This window comes from Ochotona princeps, chromosome 5, assembly GCF_030435755.1.
Source record: "Ochotona princeps isolate mOchPri1 chromosome 5, mOchPri1.hap1, whole genome shotgun sequence".
NCBI lineage: Eukaryota > Metazoa > Chordata > Mammalia > Lagomorpha > Ochotonidae > Ochotona > Ochotona princeps.
In genome coordinates this window covers 41,208,627-41,227,112 of record NC_080836.1, presented here as the reverse complement: position 1 = coordinate 41,227,112, position 18,486 = coordinate 41,208,627, and the positions used below count along the sequence as shown (strand labels likewise).

Genomic DNA, 18,486 nt, shown 5'->3' with positions numbered 1-18,486 from the left:
CATATGTATTTTCTGTCAAACAATGCACAACCCTTATTCCTAATCCTAGCCACCTATTCTGGTGTCACTTATTGTATGTTTACTTCCATTTGTTAAAAGTAATGAATGTATGTGTGTGTATAACAGAGAGAATGAATGAATCATATAAGTACTCCACCAGTATAGAAAACATCATCATTTGCCATACTTCATTTACTTTTAAGGTTTAATTATTTACTGGTTTGAAATGCAGGGCCAGAGAGAGAGGAGGAGAGAGACTGACTTTCTATCCTCTGCTTCATTGCTTAGATGACTGTGATATCAGGTCTGGGACAGACGGAGGACAACACAGATCTCCAGCCAGTGCTCCCTCATGGGGGCAGGTGCCTACGCACTTCCCATCTGTTGCTGCCTCCCAGCTGAATAAACAGAGAGCTGGGTTGGAAGCAGAGCAGCCAGAACTCCAGTCAGCACTCTGATATGGGATGCCAGTGTTGCAAGAGGCAATTTAACCCACTTCATCACAACACTGGCTCCAATTTTACTACAGTTTTTATAAAGATTTATTTTTATGTGAAAGAGTTATGGAGAGAGAGAAGAGAGAGAGAGACAGAGAACGTGAATTTCCATCCAGTGGTTCACTGCCCAGATCATAGCAATGGCCAGAGCTGGGCCAGGAGCTTCCTCTGGGTCTTCCTTATAGATTCAGGGGCCCAAGATGTTTGGCCTTCCTCCATGACTTTCCCAGGCCATTACCAGGGAGCTGGATCAGAAATAGAGCATGCAGGACTTAAACTGGTGCGCATATTGGACGTTGGCAGAGGATCAGCCTATTGTGCCATGCACTAACCCCAACTTTGCCAAATTTATAAATCATAATAGGATCAGTTGTCCCTTATTACATGACTTTAAAAAAATTGTTTTCACTTTTCTTATCCTTTAGTTCAGATAAACTTTAGTGAATTTCCAACCACAAAAGTTATATCTAGAAATTCCTGATAATGATTAGGTTTTTTATGAACAATTTTTTTTAACTTTCTATCTCAACATATGCTTATATTTTATCTCAATTTGCTTGAGTCATTCTTTAGATCGCTCTGTGAAATGCTGTAGTCTCTTTCTTACTGCCCATGAACGCGGCAGCCTTTATCTTGATTTTGATACTGGTATGTGGGAATGCTACTGTATGGGGAACTTGTACATTTTTTCTTAGGTATCCATCTTACTAAAAGTTCTTACTGTTATTCAGGATTACCCATTAGATTTTCTTGGGCTTCCTAATAGGATAACTTAGTCGGAAAATAACACTCATTCCTATTACCCCCTGTCCTTTTCATTTCATGTCTTGTTCCACATGCAAGGATTTTGAGAACTATGGTTGGCAGACACCAGGGGCATTTGTGACCATCCTGACTCACCTGGCAGGACAGTCTCCAGTCTGTTCCTGTTGAGTATTACATTGACTGTTTGTCTAAGATACTTCATTGTGTAATTAGCTTCGTGGATTTTGAAAATCAGGAATAAATAGTGGACGTTCTAAAACTTGTTTCCAATATTTAGTGGAATTGTCATGTAGTTCTTTTTCAGCCTGTTGATGTGTGATATGCTACAAGTACATGAGTGAATGTTATATGAAAACATCTTCTGATTCTTTTTATAGGATCTGGTTGTTAAGTATGGATTATTATTTTGCTACTGAGTTACATTTGTTAGAATTCCATCTGGGAATGTTTGTTTGTCTATCAAAGAGTTGATTTTTCAATGCTGTATCAGCAGATATTTTTCTGATCACACCAGCTTCGCATACCATCAACTTGTGATGGAGTGCTGGCTTTTCTGTGTTCTGCAGCCAAGACTCAGCGTGGGGAGGGAGTTTTCACTGAACATTTGGGAGAACAAGCTATAAAGTGTTAGAATTTGTTTTGGAGATCCTTCTTTAAAAATAGAAAATTTGGGGATGGGCATTTAGGACAGTAGTTAAAATGCCCTGTGATACCTGCATCTGTTGTTAGAATGCCTAGTTGAGTACCCAGCTCTTCTGCTTCCTGTCTAGCTTCCAGCTAATGTGCACACTGGGAGGCAATAAGTGATGGTTCCGGTGCTTGGGGCCCTGCCACCTGCTTGGGGGACATGGGTGATTTTCTGGGCTTTTTAGCTTTGGCCTGGCCCAGCCCTGAGTATTGGAGGCAACTGAGGAGTGAACCTTTAGATAAAACAACTCTATCTTTCTGCTTTCCAAATAAAATGAGAATAAATATTTTTATTTGAAAGGCAGATTTATAGAGAGAAGGAGAGACAGAAAGAAAGAGCTTCCACCCACTGACTCCTAAGTAGCTGCAGTGGCCATCTTTCACTGTCTTCTCAGGTTCATCAGCTGGTAGCTGGATCAGAAGTGGAGCAGGCAGCACTCAGAAAGGTGCCCTTATGTGATGCTGACACTGCATGCAGAGGCTTAACTTACTGTGCTACAGCACTGGCCTAGAAAGTTGCTTTGTCTATCCTTTTCTCAATCTCCTACCCCTATTACTTGATAGACATTTGTGAATGTTACTTCAATATTTTTATCCTATTTTTCTTACTTTTTTTTGCATTTTCTAATCTATATTAATCTATATTAGTCCACTTTTCATTAAAAAAAAACATAGTTAATGCTACATCTTTACCATCTCTAAGTTTTTACTTCCGTCCCTTTTTTATATTTCTGATTTTATGATTTCCTGCAATTATTGTGTCTCAATATTAGTGTAATATTTACGGAGTAATAAAATAATATTAACATTTTCTATCTGTAGTTCCTACTTTAAACTATTTTTTTGACTGTTTTTTAAGTGCTCTATGTTTCAAACATAGGGACAAATTGTGGAACAATATATATTGAGTAAATTTGCTGTGTATCATTGATTTGTAATTAGAAAGTGGAATCTGGATACTTTTAATAAACAGAAGCTTTTATAGTGGCTCTTAAGCAGTAAGTACCAGAGCTGTAAGGCATATTCTGTATTGTGTCATTAAAAAGTTTACAGACATTTTGAAAGTTGAATTACTAATTATGTTTTGCCAACCTGAGCTATCAACAGTGGTCTTGGTGTTAAACATTAAAACCGTTGCAGTTTTATTCCTAATAATTTTATGCTTTTTTTTTTAAATCAAACTTGACACTATTTTGTTTTTTATTTCCTGAAGTTAATTACCCTTTCACGTGATTTGAAAGTTTATCAGGATTTTCTTAGAATTGTCATGGTTACTTCATACAATGGAAAATTCCATTCTAGAAACTAAGATTTTCTTGCTGGGATTTCCAAGGTGTTGGTTCTGCCATTGTGGATGCCTCTTTGCCTTTTGTTTAGATTTTTGAGGAAGACTCCCAATACCACTGTGCTGTAATACTCAACCACCCAAAGTCACCTTTTACTGGAACGTGGAATTTTACTTCCTGCAATGAATATCACCCTGTGTCTCTCTGTCAGAAATATTCAGGTACCAACTGTTAACTGAATAACTTTGATGCTTTATATTGTTAAGTATACATGATTAATTTTTACAGAAATCTTACAAATGGAATCGTAACGTTTGACGTAGATCAGTCCACACTGATTTGATGAGGCAGATCATCTCAAATGGAGTGTGATTTTGTTCAAGGACCATTGCTAATCCTAGCTTGGAAGTTAAATATATGACGTGGTGTATTAGTATATTAGCTGTCTGATGATTGTAAAATTCTAGTTGGATTTTGTTCTTTCATTTCTCACCTTTTCAGATTTGTTTTTTTTACTATGGGAAAAGGAAAAGAAAATGCTTAATATTTTGAAGTGAGTCCAATGTAAACATTTACTGTTAGACTTAACAATATAGAAGAGTACATGAAGCCTGAGTAGTGGATCGTTGTCTGCACTGTTCTATAATACAAATAAAGGTGAACTATGTATCTAAAAATACAAATCATCTACTTGAATAGGAGTGGTATCCGTTTGAAAAAAAATGCTTTTGAAAAGATACCTTGTTTTTTCATTGGCCTCAGTGAGTTTTTAACAAATGATTAAGAAAAAAAAATTGTTCATGTAATGAGAACCTTTAAATATTTCATGTACTTTAGCAGGACATTTTTGCTAAATTAGTCTTTGCCCATTTTGCCCACCCCTTATGATTAGTACATTACTCAGAGAAGTACTCCAAAACAATGAGTCAGATACATCCTGCTGTGAGTGGCTTTTTCCACTTTTTCATGGTAGCTCTCCCAGATCAGAATTTTGTAAGGGAACACTGAAAGCCTTCCTTGTTGATGCACTTCAAACAAAAGGAGGGTTTTAACAGACAGCATGAAGTGCTCATCCTATTGCAGGTTGTTTGGTTAAAGCTTAGCATCTTCCCAGTTCACATCAACCAGGCAGAATTTTGTTCTGCTTTTATAAAACAAATATTACAGCTCATGCATTTTATCTATTGTAGACATTAGGGCATATCTCAAATCTGAATAAATACATAAGTAGGTAATATGTAAAGTAGATTAGCATAGGATAGGAAGAAATTGAGGGGGGGTGGAAGTTCCATAACTTGCAGAAGGGAGAAGTTTTTGTGTTGTTTTCTTTTACATATAGAAATTCAAAGCAACCAGTCCGTGCAGAATGCTTCAGAAACAGTAAAGTACAAAAATAACTTATACAAGATCATCCTGAAGAGGCTGACTTGGTACCAGGCTGTGGAGGAGTGTATGAAAAATAGCATGCAACTGGTGAGCATCACAGACCCTTACCAACAGGCGTTCCTCACCGTGCAGGCAGCCCAGCAGAACTCCTCCTTGTGGATTGGACTCTCCAGTCAGGATGTAAGTTTCCAGTTCTAACTGCCTCAACTTGGTGATAGAATGTGACCATTTTTATTGCAGAGAGCATCCCTCTCATCAGACCAAAAAAAAAAGAGATCTTTTTAGAATATTTATTTGATTTACTTGTTTGTTTTTATTTTGAAGATATAGAGAGGCACGAGACACAAAGATATTCTCTCTCCAAATGCCCTCAGCAGCTGGGGTTTGGGCTAAGCCAACACCAAGGCTTTGGGACTCCATCTGGGTCTTCTATGTGGTTTTCAGGGACCCATATATTTGAGCCATCACCTGCTTCCTTTCTTGTGCACATTAGCAGGAAACTGGATGGGAAGCAGAGGAGCCAGGATTCGAACAAAGCACTTTGGTATCCAATATGGGTATCCCCAGCAGTGCACTAATCACTGCACTGAATTTATCAAAGCTAGAGGCTTAAAATCTTAGTCCACGGGGCCAGCACTGTGGCATAGAGGATAAAACCACTGCCTACAACACCACCTTCCCACATGGATGCAGGTTCGAGTCCCAGCTGCTTCACAGCCCATCTAGCTCCCAGATTATGCCCCTGGGAAATCAGCAGAGGATGTCCCAAGTACTTGGGCTGCTTCTCCAAGGGGGTGACTTGGAAGAAGCACACAGCTTGGGAAGTGAACCAGCAGATGAAAAGTTCTCTCTCACACACACACACTCTGTGTGTCTCTACTCATCTCTCTCTCATTCTTCTCATTCTGCTTTTCAAGAAATAAACATAACTTTAAAAATAAAGTCTTACTCCAAAGAATTTCATGGAATATACTGTTGAAAGATCTGCTTTGTTGTTTACATAAAGAAAAATTTGTGGAGGATTTACAGTTGGGTGCATTTTTAATTTATTCTAATCAAACATGAAGCTAAAATCAGGAGTACCATATCCTTGAGCAAACTGGAAATGAAAAGACTGTCAGATGAGTTAAAGAATCCTTTCCATTCCTTTCAAAGTCGACACAGTGAAATTAAGCTACTTTTAAAAGGAATTAGAAAAGTGTTGCACCCATCTTGAGTTCTGACCCTAGGTAGATGTTCTTGGTACTTATTATTCCGCAAAGAATTCTTACCAGCAATGAATGCAAACCTTTTATTAATTTGTAGCACTAGCCTATGGAGAAAGTAGCAAAGAGAAGGAATCCAGGGGGGTGCAGACAAGAATGCAGGCAAAATCACCTTCTCCCAAGGGTCGTATTTGAGATAAAGTAGTTTGGGGATTACCTAGTCCAAGATTACCAGTGTAGCTCTGGTTGAGCACATTTAGATTGAAGCGGCTCATAGTATTGACCTTATTTGCTGCTTAGGGTTCACTAAGGATCCTGGGAAGAGCTTTCATGCCATTCTCTAAGTTCTGGTAGTACCGGGCGCCTTCAACCCCAGGAAAGCAGAAATCCCTGGGCCAATTAGGCCGTCATTGTAGGAGAGGCCTGTTGCCCTCCTGACTCAGTGAGAGAAGCTCAGACAGGCCTGGATCCCACAGTCCTTTCCCCAGATTTGTGACCCATCTCTGTAATCCTATCTTAAGATAACTGGATGGTCAGATCCTTGTTGGCATGAAAAGATGGATGTTTCCAGACTTCATGCACCCTACAGCATACAAGATGAAGGTGAGAACAGCAATGCGGGATCTGCCAGGGTGAAGGCATGAAGAAGAGAAAAGCCTATATTCATGTAGCTTTGTGTACTGCTTAACCCACACATGTTGTTATTTGAGCTGCTTCAGGTTAAGTGTATGCCCATTGGATAGATGAAGCGATGGAAAATTGAAGAGGTAGCTCACAGATTAAAAGCTGGTAAGGAATTTGAACCAGGATTCTAAATCAGGTATGCTTGGCCCTCAAAGCATGTGTCCTCTGCTCTCTGTCTCCATCAGCACATGCAGTAGTCCTCATGCCACTTGGCTTGGTGGCTTCCAGCACTCAGCAGTTCCAGTCAAGTGTGAGGCAACGTAGCACAATGGTTAAGGTCATAGGCTGTCAGGACCGACACCCTGGATTACAGTCCCAGTCATTAGGTTTCTATTCTGTGTGGCTGTATACACATTGTGTATCTTGAGTTTCTACCTCTGTAGGATGAAGAGATTAATAGTATCTCTTTCATGTAGTTGTAATTCTTATTAGGAAAGCACTCAGAATGGTATCTGATAGTACATGCTGTGGAGGTAGTGTGTTGCATAAAAAATTAAGTTACAAATCTTTAGATTGCTCATGAGGGTCAAAATGATACAAAATGGATAAATGAAGTTTGCCACTTGGTATATATTTCTGCCCCTTGCAGGATGAACTCAACTTTGGTTGGTCAGATGGAAGACGTCTTGAATTTACTCGCTGGGATGAAAACCACCACCATCTTGAAGACTGCGTGTTTTTAGAAAAGAATGGATTCTGGAGAACGGCTGATTGTGAAACCAGCCTGCCGGGTGCTATTTGCTACTATCCAGGAAGTATGGGGATTTTAAATATTGATTTCTTAAATCACCCAACTCACAAGTAGTAGAATAGGAGGGAGTAGTTTTGTAAAATCTGGTTTTAGAATTGTGAGGAAATTACACTAGTGTCTCTTTTGCAAAAATATGTTGCAAAAATTTGTATTCCAGTAGAAATGTTATATTTTAAGTGTATTGTCATTAATTTTTATTTTGAATATGTCATATTTTTATATCAGCTGACAACAGATTGACACGTAAAATTATTGGAAAGTCTTATTTGCAGAGAGACGGAGAGACAAATATCTTCCATCCACTGGTTCACTCCCCAAGTGGCCGCAATGGCCAGAGCTGAGCTGTTCCAAAACCAGGAGCCCAGAGCCTCTTCCGGATCTCCCAAATGGCTACAGTGTCCCAAGACTTTGGGATGTCCTCGACTGCTTTCCCAGGCCACAAGCAGAGAGCTGGATGGGAAGTGGGACAGCTGGGATATGAACAGGTGCTTGCAAGGCAAGGACTTTAGCCACTGCGCTACTGTACCAGGCCTCATAGATTTTATTCTTTTTTTTTTTTTTTTTTTTTTGAGAGATTTACACAGAGGAGAAACAGAGAGAGATCCTTCATCTGCTGTTTCTCTCCACAAACACTGCAGTGGCTAGAAGCTGAGCTGATCTGAAGGTAGGAATCAGGATACAGGAGCCTGAAGCAGCTTCCTTCTGCTGCTTTCCCAGACCACAAACAGAGAGCTGGCAGGGAAGTGGAGCAGCCAGGACTAGAACTGGTACCTAAATGTAACGCTGGCACTTCAGGCAGAGGATTAACATGCCATGGCACCCACCCCTTCCGTAGATCTTAACATTAGCAGCTAACATTATTTTTATGAGCCATTGTTAAGATCCACTTACTTTCAAATAATAGCAACTGGCTTATGCCAGCATAAGCCTAAAGGAAGATTTATTACCCCAATGTATGGGAACAGTAAAGCCTCTTGAAAAATAAAAATTGGGAATCCAGAGACACTGTCCTCTGCTTGTCACTGTGTTTTCCTCCGTGCCATGGTTACCCTTCATTCTGTACAGAATGGAATATGGTGGCCCTGAAGCTTGAACAGCAGCTGCAGCTGAAGGTGTATAGTGTGTGTCTGAATGAACTTTGCATAGTCTTGGAGGCAGCTGGAAGGACTCAGCCTGAATGAGGTCTGCAGTTTATAGTCCAATCAGAGGAAAGTGATTTCACATATATCAGGGTCCAGCTTTACAGTTTCGTGCTAAAAAGTCAATGCCCCTGGGGCTGGCAGGAGGCTAATTCTCTGCCCTGTGTTGCAGATGTCCTAATATGGGCATCATTTCTGTCCCAGCTGTTTCATTTCCTGATCCTGCTCCCTGCTTGTGGCCTGGGAAAGCAGCAGAGGGTGACCCAAAGCCTTGGAACCCTCCACCTGCATGGGAGACCCAGAAGAACATCCTGCCTCCTGGCTTCAGATTGGCTCAGCTCTGGCCATTGCAGCCCTTTGGGCAGTGAACCAGTGGATGGAAGATCTCTCTCTCAGGCTTTCCTTCTCTCCTTTAAAATCTACCTTTCAAAAAAAAATTAAAGTCAACACTACTTCCCAAAGAGGCTTCTTGTGCTGTGAGAAGCACTGATGGTGCTGCCTCACATCCAGTCAGTTGGATCTACACTGAGCACAGCTTCTCTGCATCTGCATCATGAATGTATGGGCTTTCCGTAAAATAAAATGTATCGGATTTTTTAGATGCCACATTTTACACAATATTCCTAGCTGATTTGATTAAAGTAATAACTTTCTTAGGATATCTGCTGTCATTAAAATGATCCTTTAAAATGAAAGATGTCAGTAAGCAGAATCTTGAAAATCAATTTCCAAAATGAAAGTTAGTGACTTTTGTTAATTTGTGTGTTCAACACAGTTTCTCTGAAATGGTCCTTTGTACTTGACCTTTGGCAATGTGGAAGTCAGAAACAACCTGTAACCTAGTCCCACCTCATTTCTTACACTCCTTCGTTTCACAGGAGGGGGTAAGAAATTGTGTCATGTAATTTCTTTCCTGCAGAATGTCAGCTTTCTTTTGGTATATTTGTATATACATAAAGAACACACATCACCAGGCTGTTATTGCTTGACTTCCTGAATAGTTCTTACACATCAAATCTAATGACTGGGAATAGCATTTAATCCTTCTCATCACCCTTTTTCTAGATGACACTAAAGAAGAAATCAAACCAGTTGCAAATGTTGAATGTCCGTCTCCTGTTCTAAGTACTCCATGGATACCCTTTCAAAACTGTTGCTACAATTTCATGATAACAAAGAATAGACACATGGCAACAACACCAGAAGAAGCTCATTCTAAATGCCAGCAATTGAGTAAGTATTTTTTACTATGATTAATACCATGCTCACTTGTAAAAGTATCACTTGAGTTGTAAATATTCCTAATTAGCACAAGTAACTAGATATTAGAAATATCTATCGTCTTGGGGAGGGGTGGGGAGAACCCAAGTACCTATGAAACTGTGTCACATAATACAATGTAATTAATGAATTAAAAATAATAAAAAAAAAAAGAAATATCTATCGTCTAATTTCTACATTATCGGTGACCAAGTATTACAATGTCTAGTTGAAGTGGAATGCGGAAGAATGGCATATTTACTTATCTACTGAGAAACTAGAATGTCTTTATACATGTAAACAGCATGACTCTCCTTCAAAAGGAAAGGAAAGGAAATTAGAGATGAGAAATCTGGATGTTAAATCAAGCAGAGCTGCAAGAGAAGTGAAAATAGTTTCGTTAGAGTGGTCAGGATCTTAGGTGCACTGCTGAGAGGCAGCTGTGCTTAAATGCATGTTTCGCACAGTTCTCAGGAATCTTCATGTATTTCCTGGGAAATTCAGTGAGGATTTGTGACTGATGGAATAGGGACCTAAGTGGAGAGTTCCTTAGAAAATATCAAACCATTATTGTTCAAAGTATGCACTTTATAATACTTGTATTTAGAGATATTCTGGAAGAAAAAAAATTTAGAAACAAAACAAGTTTGAGAAACACTTGTCACCATAGCCTCCTATTGAACATTACCCAATGTACAGTGACCTATATTTACTTCCAGCAATATTGGCATTAGTGAACTACTTTGCTTTTCTTTAAACCATTGTTTGCAAACTCTTTATCCATATATGTGTTTTCTGATGCACCGTCTATTTATTTCTGGAGAAGCAAACTGCAGAACCCCCAAAATAATAATAATCACTAAGGAAATTATACCATCCAAGATTTACTTATTATACCATAGTCTCTGGAGAATATATCATTAGCATGGGTGGATTTGTATATAAAATGAAAGGATCTTTAATTTAGGAGGGCAGAATAGTGAAATGAATCAGTATTTTAAATTTTCTTCCCAGCTATGAGTTTTCTATTATATTCGAAAGCCAAATTTAACACAAAGTATTTGACAACTTCTTAACTCATTTATTCTGATATAATGAGATACTTTGAGTTCATGTCTTTCTGTTATTTTTAGATTTTATACTAAATTGAGAAATAAAATTTTTTAAACCTGTCAAACTAAATAAAATATACTTAATGATTATTAAATTTCCAACTGTCTTTATATGGCAGATCCAAAATCACATATGCTCAGCATTCGAGATGAGGAGGAGAATAACTTTGTTCTTGAGCAGCTTCTGCGCCTCCATTATATGGCTTCTTGGGTCCTGTTAGGGTTAACGTATGAAGGTAAGTCAGACATTGCCAGTGTTTTCTGCTTGTATTCAAACTTCCTTCTAACTCGTTATCAAGTCACAAAAGTATATTTCTTCAAACGATATGTTTGCCAGTATACATAAGTGTGATTTTGTGCTTAGCATACTAAAAATAGTAATATGATTTTCGCATCTCTTCTCTGCCACTTATACATCTTACTATCAAGCTTACAGTAAAATAGTGGGAAATAATTTCTTTCTGCACTCTTTCCTCTAGAAATCCCTCAACTAAAATCACTATTCCCATTAAAACAACAAAACAAAACAATCCCAAAGCTTCATCTTTCGCATGTGAACTACAGTTTTCCAGTGCCACTTGTTGAGCGGGGCTGTTTTTTCCACATTGCACTGTCATTGTGATCTTCATAAAAAATTGGCCGACTGACGCCGACACCATAGCTCAACAGGTTAATTCCCTACCCTGTAATGCCAAAATCCCAAATGCACAGCTGCTCCACTTCCAATCCAGCTCACTGCTTATTGTCTGGGGAAGCAGCGGGTGGCCCAAGGCCTTAGGAACCTGTACCCACATGGAAGAATTGGAAGAAGCTTCTGGCTTCCAGTTTTGAGTCAACTCAGCTGTGGCCATCACAGGCATTTGAGGAGTGAAACAGCAGATGGAAGACCTTTTGTCCCTGTCTCTCCTTCTCTATGTAAATCTGACTTTCAAATAAGAAAATACATAAATCTTTCAAAAGAAAAATGCTGGCTGACCATAGGACTGGCTGTAGTGTAGTGGGCAAAGCCTTTTCCTGTTATGCAGCCATCCCATGGGAGTGCTGGTTCAAGTCTCAGTTCCAACCCAGCTCACTGCTGGTAACCTGGAAAAATCAGCAGAAGAAAGGCCAAGTCCTTAGGCCCCTGCTGCCCACCTGCAAACCCCGAAGAACACACTGGCTCCTGGCTTCTGTCTGGCCTAGCCCTGGCTCTGGCGGGCATCTAGGGAGTAGACCAGCAGATGGGAGATTTCTGTCTCTTATCTCTCTCTGTCTCTCAACCTCTCTCTTTCTGATTACTCTTTCAAATAAATACATAAATCTTTTAAAATTTGATTGATCATAGGTATGGATAGCTGTGTATAGTTTAGATCCAAAGAGATTTCTGTTAGTAATTTTGTGATATACCAACCTTCAATAAAAATTATGTTTGCTTCAGTTTCCAATTAAATATATATTAAGAGAAATGTAAATTTGATGAAAACCAATAAAATGTTGTTATTGAATAGTAGTGCAATTAAGTGTTCATTTAATCTGTATTTTCCAAATAAAATAAGCATGATTTACTATTGTAATAAAAATTATTTTAAAGGTATATGTATATATAACATGTGTATATATATAAATAAAAGCAAGCAACCTTTGAGAAGGTATGGAAAAAAACTAGTCAAGTTTAGAATATTAATATCAGAACTGTAATTCAAATCTTGATTGAACCTCTAAACATAGAAAAAAATGTGTCTTCTCTAGGTAATTCTCTTACATGGTTTGATAAGACTACATTGTCGTATACACACTGGAGAGGGGGAAGACCAGCCGTACAAAATGGCAAGTTTTGGGCTGGATTGAATACCGATGGCTTCTGGGATATTCAACCCTTTAACATGGAAGAAACAATTTATTTTCAACAACACAGCATTGTTGTTTGTAAGATTGAAATGGGTAAGTATGCTAAGGCAGGATTTTTCACTCCAGGGAAAGAGATTGTAAGGGCATTAGCTCCACCAGTGAGTGAGAGAGAAAGAGGGAGAGAGAGAGAGAGAGAGAGAGATTATTGCTCTCAGTTTGTGTGAGCTGCTGGAGCAGCCACTGAGGAAGGAGCAGACTGGTAGTTCATGCCACGGTCCTGGCCCCAAGAAGCAAACCACATTTAGAGAGATTTAAAGTCTTGTTTTACATAGGTTAGTTTTAAATTACTGGATACAGACCTCATTCTGGGGAAGTTACAAGAGACCGATGATACAACAAATAGTGCAGTGATGAGGACATGCAATGCCTTCAGGACGAGGTGACACCTTGCCTAATCCTTAAATATATCTAGTTCATAATGCATGTTAGTTTCTAAGCTGTTAGTAACTTAGAATAGCTCATCTGTGCAAAGCCCTCTGTTAATGGACCCCATCACAGTGGCATCCAGGCTGATGGTCTCCCTTCGCAAGGCTACAAAATAACATCTCCAAGACGTTTTCCATCAACCATCTGCAGAAATTCTTTGAATCCGTGTAACGTTTTGAGAATTTTTAGGGACCAGTCTCTGTTCCTAGCTCCTCCCAGCCCCGTTCCTCTATTAACCCTACCCTAGTTCCTAACATGGCCCCTCACGCACAGCCAACTTAAAGACTAATCCTGCCTCTTCCCCCAGGAGAGAACATGTATATACAGTCACTCAGCTTCTCTGGAGTGACATTTGTCTACTTTCTCCCGTTTTAAAGTACATTGTCTTTTATTTACATCTTCCTCATTGTGGCTTTATTATTTCTGTGTTTTCAGTATTTCCTTACTTTCTGGTTATGTCATTTCTTTCTATTCTTAATTTCACCTAACTCTCTTAATTCATTTTTTAGATATATGTGTTGGATGATAAACCAACATACTGCAAATTATTTACTATTTTGCTGAAGCTGTTCCAGCTTTGGCCATTGGGAGCTATCTCCCTTGGCTCCTGTGTTCTTTTGTAGTTATTGTTGCCTTTAGACTTTCTTACTTTCTTTTATTTCTTTATAGTCTTAATTTCACATAACCCTACATTCTGGTTTATCAAGCAGGCTTCCTGACTCCTGTGTTCCAGATGAGTCTCCCCTTTACTCAGACTTATAAATGTTTGTGTTATTAGTTTTGTCATCATTTCAGGTGTGGTCATTACCTTGACTATGTGAGCTTCTTCGATGGAAGACTGTGTTTATGCCTTTTAGAAGCAACCACATAACTGTAATATTGAAAAGCCTTATTATATGTGCCATGGCAATCATAAAAGAAAACTATATACTCCCTTGATAAGAAATCCAGTTTTATTTGGCTTTTGAAATAAAAAGTGTCTACTTGTCCTAGATATGTGTTTGAAATTAATTTAATCACTAACACTTTTAATTTGCATATTATAGTTGACTACAAGGAAGAATATAATACCACACTGCCAGAGTTTATTCCATATGAAGATAATATTTATAATGTTATTCAAAAAAGGGTAACGTGGTATGAAGCATTAAAGGCATGTTCTGAAGGCAGAGGTCAGTTGGCAAGTGTCCATGATCAAAACGGCCAGCTCTTCTTGGAAGATATTGCAAAACGTGATGGCTTTCCATTGTGGGTTGGGCTGTCAAGTCATGATGTAAGTTTTGCTTTGTTTTCTAAAAATTTCCCAAATCTGAAATGCTAAGTAACAGAGTTAGAAAACAGAGTATAAAATATTAACTTAATGTGCAACATTACATTAAGTCCTAAATCTCAGTTTGCGTAACATGATGCTTTTATACCTTTTACAACATAGAAGAAATGAACAACTAAATTTGTAGAATGCATGAGGGCAAATGGCTGGGCTACTGCATACCAGTGGTTTAATGTTTCAGCAGCATCTCTATAATCACCCGGAAAATAACAGGTCTCCCATTGACTTGCATGGTGATCATGATAATAGTACTTTTGTTGATATTTTAACACAGAATTTTATACGAAATGCCAGATGAAATTTTAACAAGTTTAAATTCATGAACGCATAAGCTCTTCAACTTTTACTTTAGGAATTAGCACTATTTAAAATTAGCCTTCTGGTAAACACATCTTTTGTTATTACTTAAATCCCATTAATTAGTAAATGTGTATACTTCTAATAGCACTGGGCATAAAAATTATCTTTTGAAATTAGAGTTTCAGACTTCATTTAAAGAAGTTTAAGGACAGAGTGTGGAAAGTAGACAAAAGGAAGGATGGTAAGGATGTTCTCCTTTTCAGTTGCTTGGCAAGTATTTTCCTTTTCTGTTCACTAAAGCTGCATGGCCTCTGTTACATGAAAAATGCAGCCAGACACACACCGTAAAGCTATAAAACACGGGAGGCAATATTCAGAACACAGTGAAAGTTAGAACTGTAATTGTGACAAATGGAAACTACTTGCCTGTCATTTAATTTCAAGTGTTACACAAACTCATGCTTTAAAAATTTAAATCTAAGGACTGATGATAGTAATTCTATCACTAAGTCTTTACTTAATTATGGCAGAGCAAATATATCAGATCAGTACTCCAAAATAAATTTCTTGCTTTACCAAGAAGAGATCCATATCTGCAACACTTGCAACCAAATAAAATTAAATCTGTATTATAATAATGTTCAAAGTATGCATATTGCTTCCTGTGTTCCTTTTGAAGTATACAGCTGGGTTCAGGTTACCTCTTTACTGTCAACACAGGGCAGTGAATCCAGTTTTGAATGGTCTGATGGCAGTGCATTTGACTACATCCCATGGAAAGGGGAAAAAGGTCCTGGAGACTGTGTTGTCTTGGATCCCAAAGGAAATTGGAAGCATGAAAAGTGCAGTTCTTCAGTGGATGGAGCTATTTGTTATAAACCTACAAAACGTAAGCTTTCATGTCCAATAAATGTATTTACTAAAATAAGATATAACAGATGCACAGGGTTAATACTTAATAAAATGTTCAATATATATTTAATTAGTTTATTGATATATTGTAGAAATATGATTTTGATGATTGGTGAATAGAAACAAATACAATATGTCCACTCAGGGAATTTGTTCCCAAAATCTTTCACTTATTCTATCACCAAATAAATTTTACTCTAGAATTTTTGAACTCTAATTTTCCTTCTCAATGTTTTTCAAAAAGAGGTGCTCTCTTTAAAATTCATTTTTAAGGTAGACTGAGAAAGATAGATAGTAGAAAACAATATAGCAATTTTAACAGAAATTTAACATTGCTAATATGATCCTGGAATTCCACTTGTGGGTAAATATTCCAAGGGATTGAATGCAGACACTCAAATAGATACTTATACAGTCATGTTCATAGTAGCATAATCCAGAATAGCTAAAACAAGGAAGCAACCCAGGTGTTGGAAGTTACCAAGGATTACAGGAAGGAGGTGTGACGAGTTATGATTTAATAGGTTCAGTTTCAGTTTTGAAAGACGAAAACTTCTGGAGACAGATGGGGGTGATTAATGCACATGAACTTATTTAATGCCACTGAATTGCACACTTAAAAGTAACAACGATGAAAAAGTTGACCACAATGTGAAAACTGGCAGCACGGTAGGTTAAATTGCCTCTTGCAATGCCATAACCCCATATTGACCACCAGTTTGAGTTCCGATTTCTCCACCTCTCATCCATCTTCCTGCTCTTCTGGGAAACTGGCAGGTACTTGCCCAACTACGCAGGCCTCTGCCACTCATGAGGGCCATGGGAGTGGAGTTCCCAGCATCAGCTTAGCCCTGTCCCAGTTGTTGTGACCATTTAGGGGGAGTGAATCAGCAGATGGAAGATTTTGTTTCTTTGTGTTATTCCACCTTTCAAACAAAAAATAACTTTGTGGGGATTTTGCAAAATAAATTAACACTAATAGTTTCTAATATGTCTAGCTGAACTTAATTTTTATCAAAATAAAATGCAAAACTAATTTACATTATTATTTCAGAATAATTTCAGGTCTGCCCAACCTGATTTTGCTTCCCTCCCCATCTCTCTAAAGCTGTTTTTACTTTAGTCTGAAAACCGTCTCATCTTCAGAATGGCATTCTAAGATGTGGAAGGAGATATGTATTCAGAGAGCATAGGCTGTGGCTTTGTCTGGTTGTGTAGTGAATTCAGTGCTTTTCACCCACACAAGCAAGAGTTTCACATAAGGATAGTTCATGAGGTTTGGAAAGGCAGTCATTTTTTTTTTCCTATACATCTTGATTGTGTCTAACTTTCTGTAGCCAAAGAGCTGACCTCTTATTCACACTCATCAAGATGTCCTGAAGCAAAAGAAAATGGGACACAGTGGATGCAGTACAAGGGTCACTGTTACGCCTCGGACCGGGCACTGCACAGTTTCTCAGAAGCCAAATACCTGTGTTCAGAACTCGGTGAGTTAAAACTCGGATTTGTCTTAAACTCAATGATTTAGTCCTTAAAAAGGTTTCTTAAGGAAATAATTTGAAGTAATGATTATAGTTCTGAAAATATCTTCAAAGCACTTACCTTGTATAATGGTTTTACAATATAATTTCCCAGTGGTAATTGCCCACTGTAGTAATAGTTAAGTGTTTTATGGTGCAGAAACTCAATGGCATTTTGGAATAAAATTACAAGTTATCACTGTAAGAAACAGTACATGGAAAATGAAAGGAGGAAGAAGTATAATAAAAGATGCTAGGTGAACTGTTAGACTGTTAAGCAAAAATACCGACAAGCAAATTGAAATAATTTTAAATATAGCTTAAATGGAGAGGTAACATCTTATTAAGTTGGCTAAGTGGTATAAATAAAATTATTATTTTGAGAAAGTACTTTTAAATTTTTGACATAAATACCAGTTTTTAAAAAGCAGACTCTAATGCTTAACTTTCTCAATAATATGTTCATGAAAACTTTTTTCCAAACAGCTCATTCAGAATAAATAACTTTTCTAGGTTGCATGAAGCTAATTAGTTGGAGGTTTGTTTTCTTTCAACAGATCATTCCTCAACGATTGTGACCATAAAGGATGAAGATGAGAATCAATTTGTGAGCCAACTGATAAGAGAAAATAATAATATTACCATGAGAGTTTGGCTTGGATTATCTCAACATTCTATCGGTAAGTGACAACTTTAGCGTGTGCTCTGTGCAAAGAGAGTTCAAGCTTACCCTAAATACCAAGCCAATCTTACTGAAACCTGCCAAGTGGTTGCCCATGCTTATTGATAAATAAGCCAGCTGTGCCAGCTACACTAGAAGTCTGTCAATCTTAAGTGAATTCATAATTTTCACTTAGTGATATTGGAGAACAATAATGAAATAGAAAAGTTAATTTCTGGAGGCCTATTTCTGAGATCTATGGATCAACTTCAGGATTCTTTTCCTTTTCCAGCAATGTCTGGCTGGCTGTTTATCCACAAGAAACCCAGGGTTGACTTCCCTACGATTCTGATGACTGTCGCTCTGTAGTTCTATAGCTAATAACATTTTTTTTGGAATCTTATCTTCTTGCCATTCCTTTCTCAGAATATGTTTTGCCACAGATAAAATCCAGGTCTTAATAGAAAGTTTTTACGAACAGGTTTAGTAAAAGTATAGCAGATTAATTCAAAGGGAATTTGTGGGAGAATTTTTCAACAAGCAATAAAAGATATTTAGCTGAACTTGGGATTGATTAAGAGGTCATTGAAAGTATTCTATGTGTTATGCAAAATTGAACTTGAAATAGTTGAACTAAATTTCAATACTATGTATATGTCCAAAAAATGAGTGTTCAGA

General features: G+C 37.9%; 1 protein-coding gene across 2 annotated transcripts in view; it reads left to right on the top strand.

Moving 5' to 3' along the window:
• Window positions 1-18,486, top strand: part of LOC101520298 (CD302 antigen) — a 117,996-nt gene that overhangs the window by 64,792 nt on the left and 34,718 nt on the right. For both annotated transcript variants that reach the window (XM_058664548.1, XM_058664549.1), the window contains exons 24-33: window positions 3,327-3,456; window positions 4,575-4,801; window positions 7,100-7,265; window positions 9,466-9,633; window positions 10,892-11,008; window positions 12,501-12,692; window positions 14,132-14,358; window positions 15,436-15,604; window positions 16,965-17,114; window positions 17,705-17,827. In XM_058664548.1, coding sequence (XP_058520531.1) covers window positions 3,327-3,456; window positions 4,575-4,801; window positions 7,100-7,265; window positions 9,466-9,633; window positions 10,892-11,008; window positions 12,501-12,692; window positions 14,132-14,358; window positions 15,436-15,604; window positions 16,965-17,114; window positions 17,705-17,827 — 1,669 coding nt within the window. The remainder of the gene's footprint in view (window positions 1-3,326; window positions 3,457-4,574; window positions 4,802-7,099; window positions 7,266-9,465; window positions 9,634-10,891; window positions 11,009-12,500; window positions 12,693-14,131; window positions 14,359-15,435; window positions 15,605-16,964; window positions 17,115-17,704; window positions 17,828-18,486) is intronic.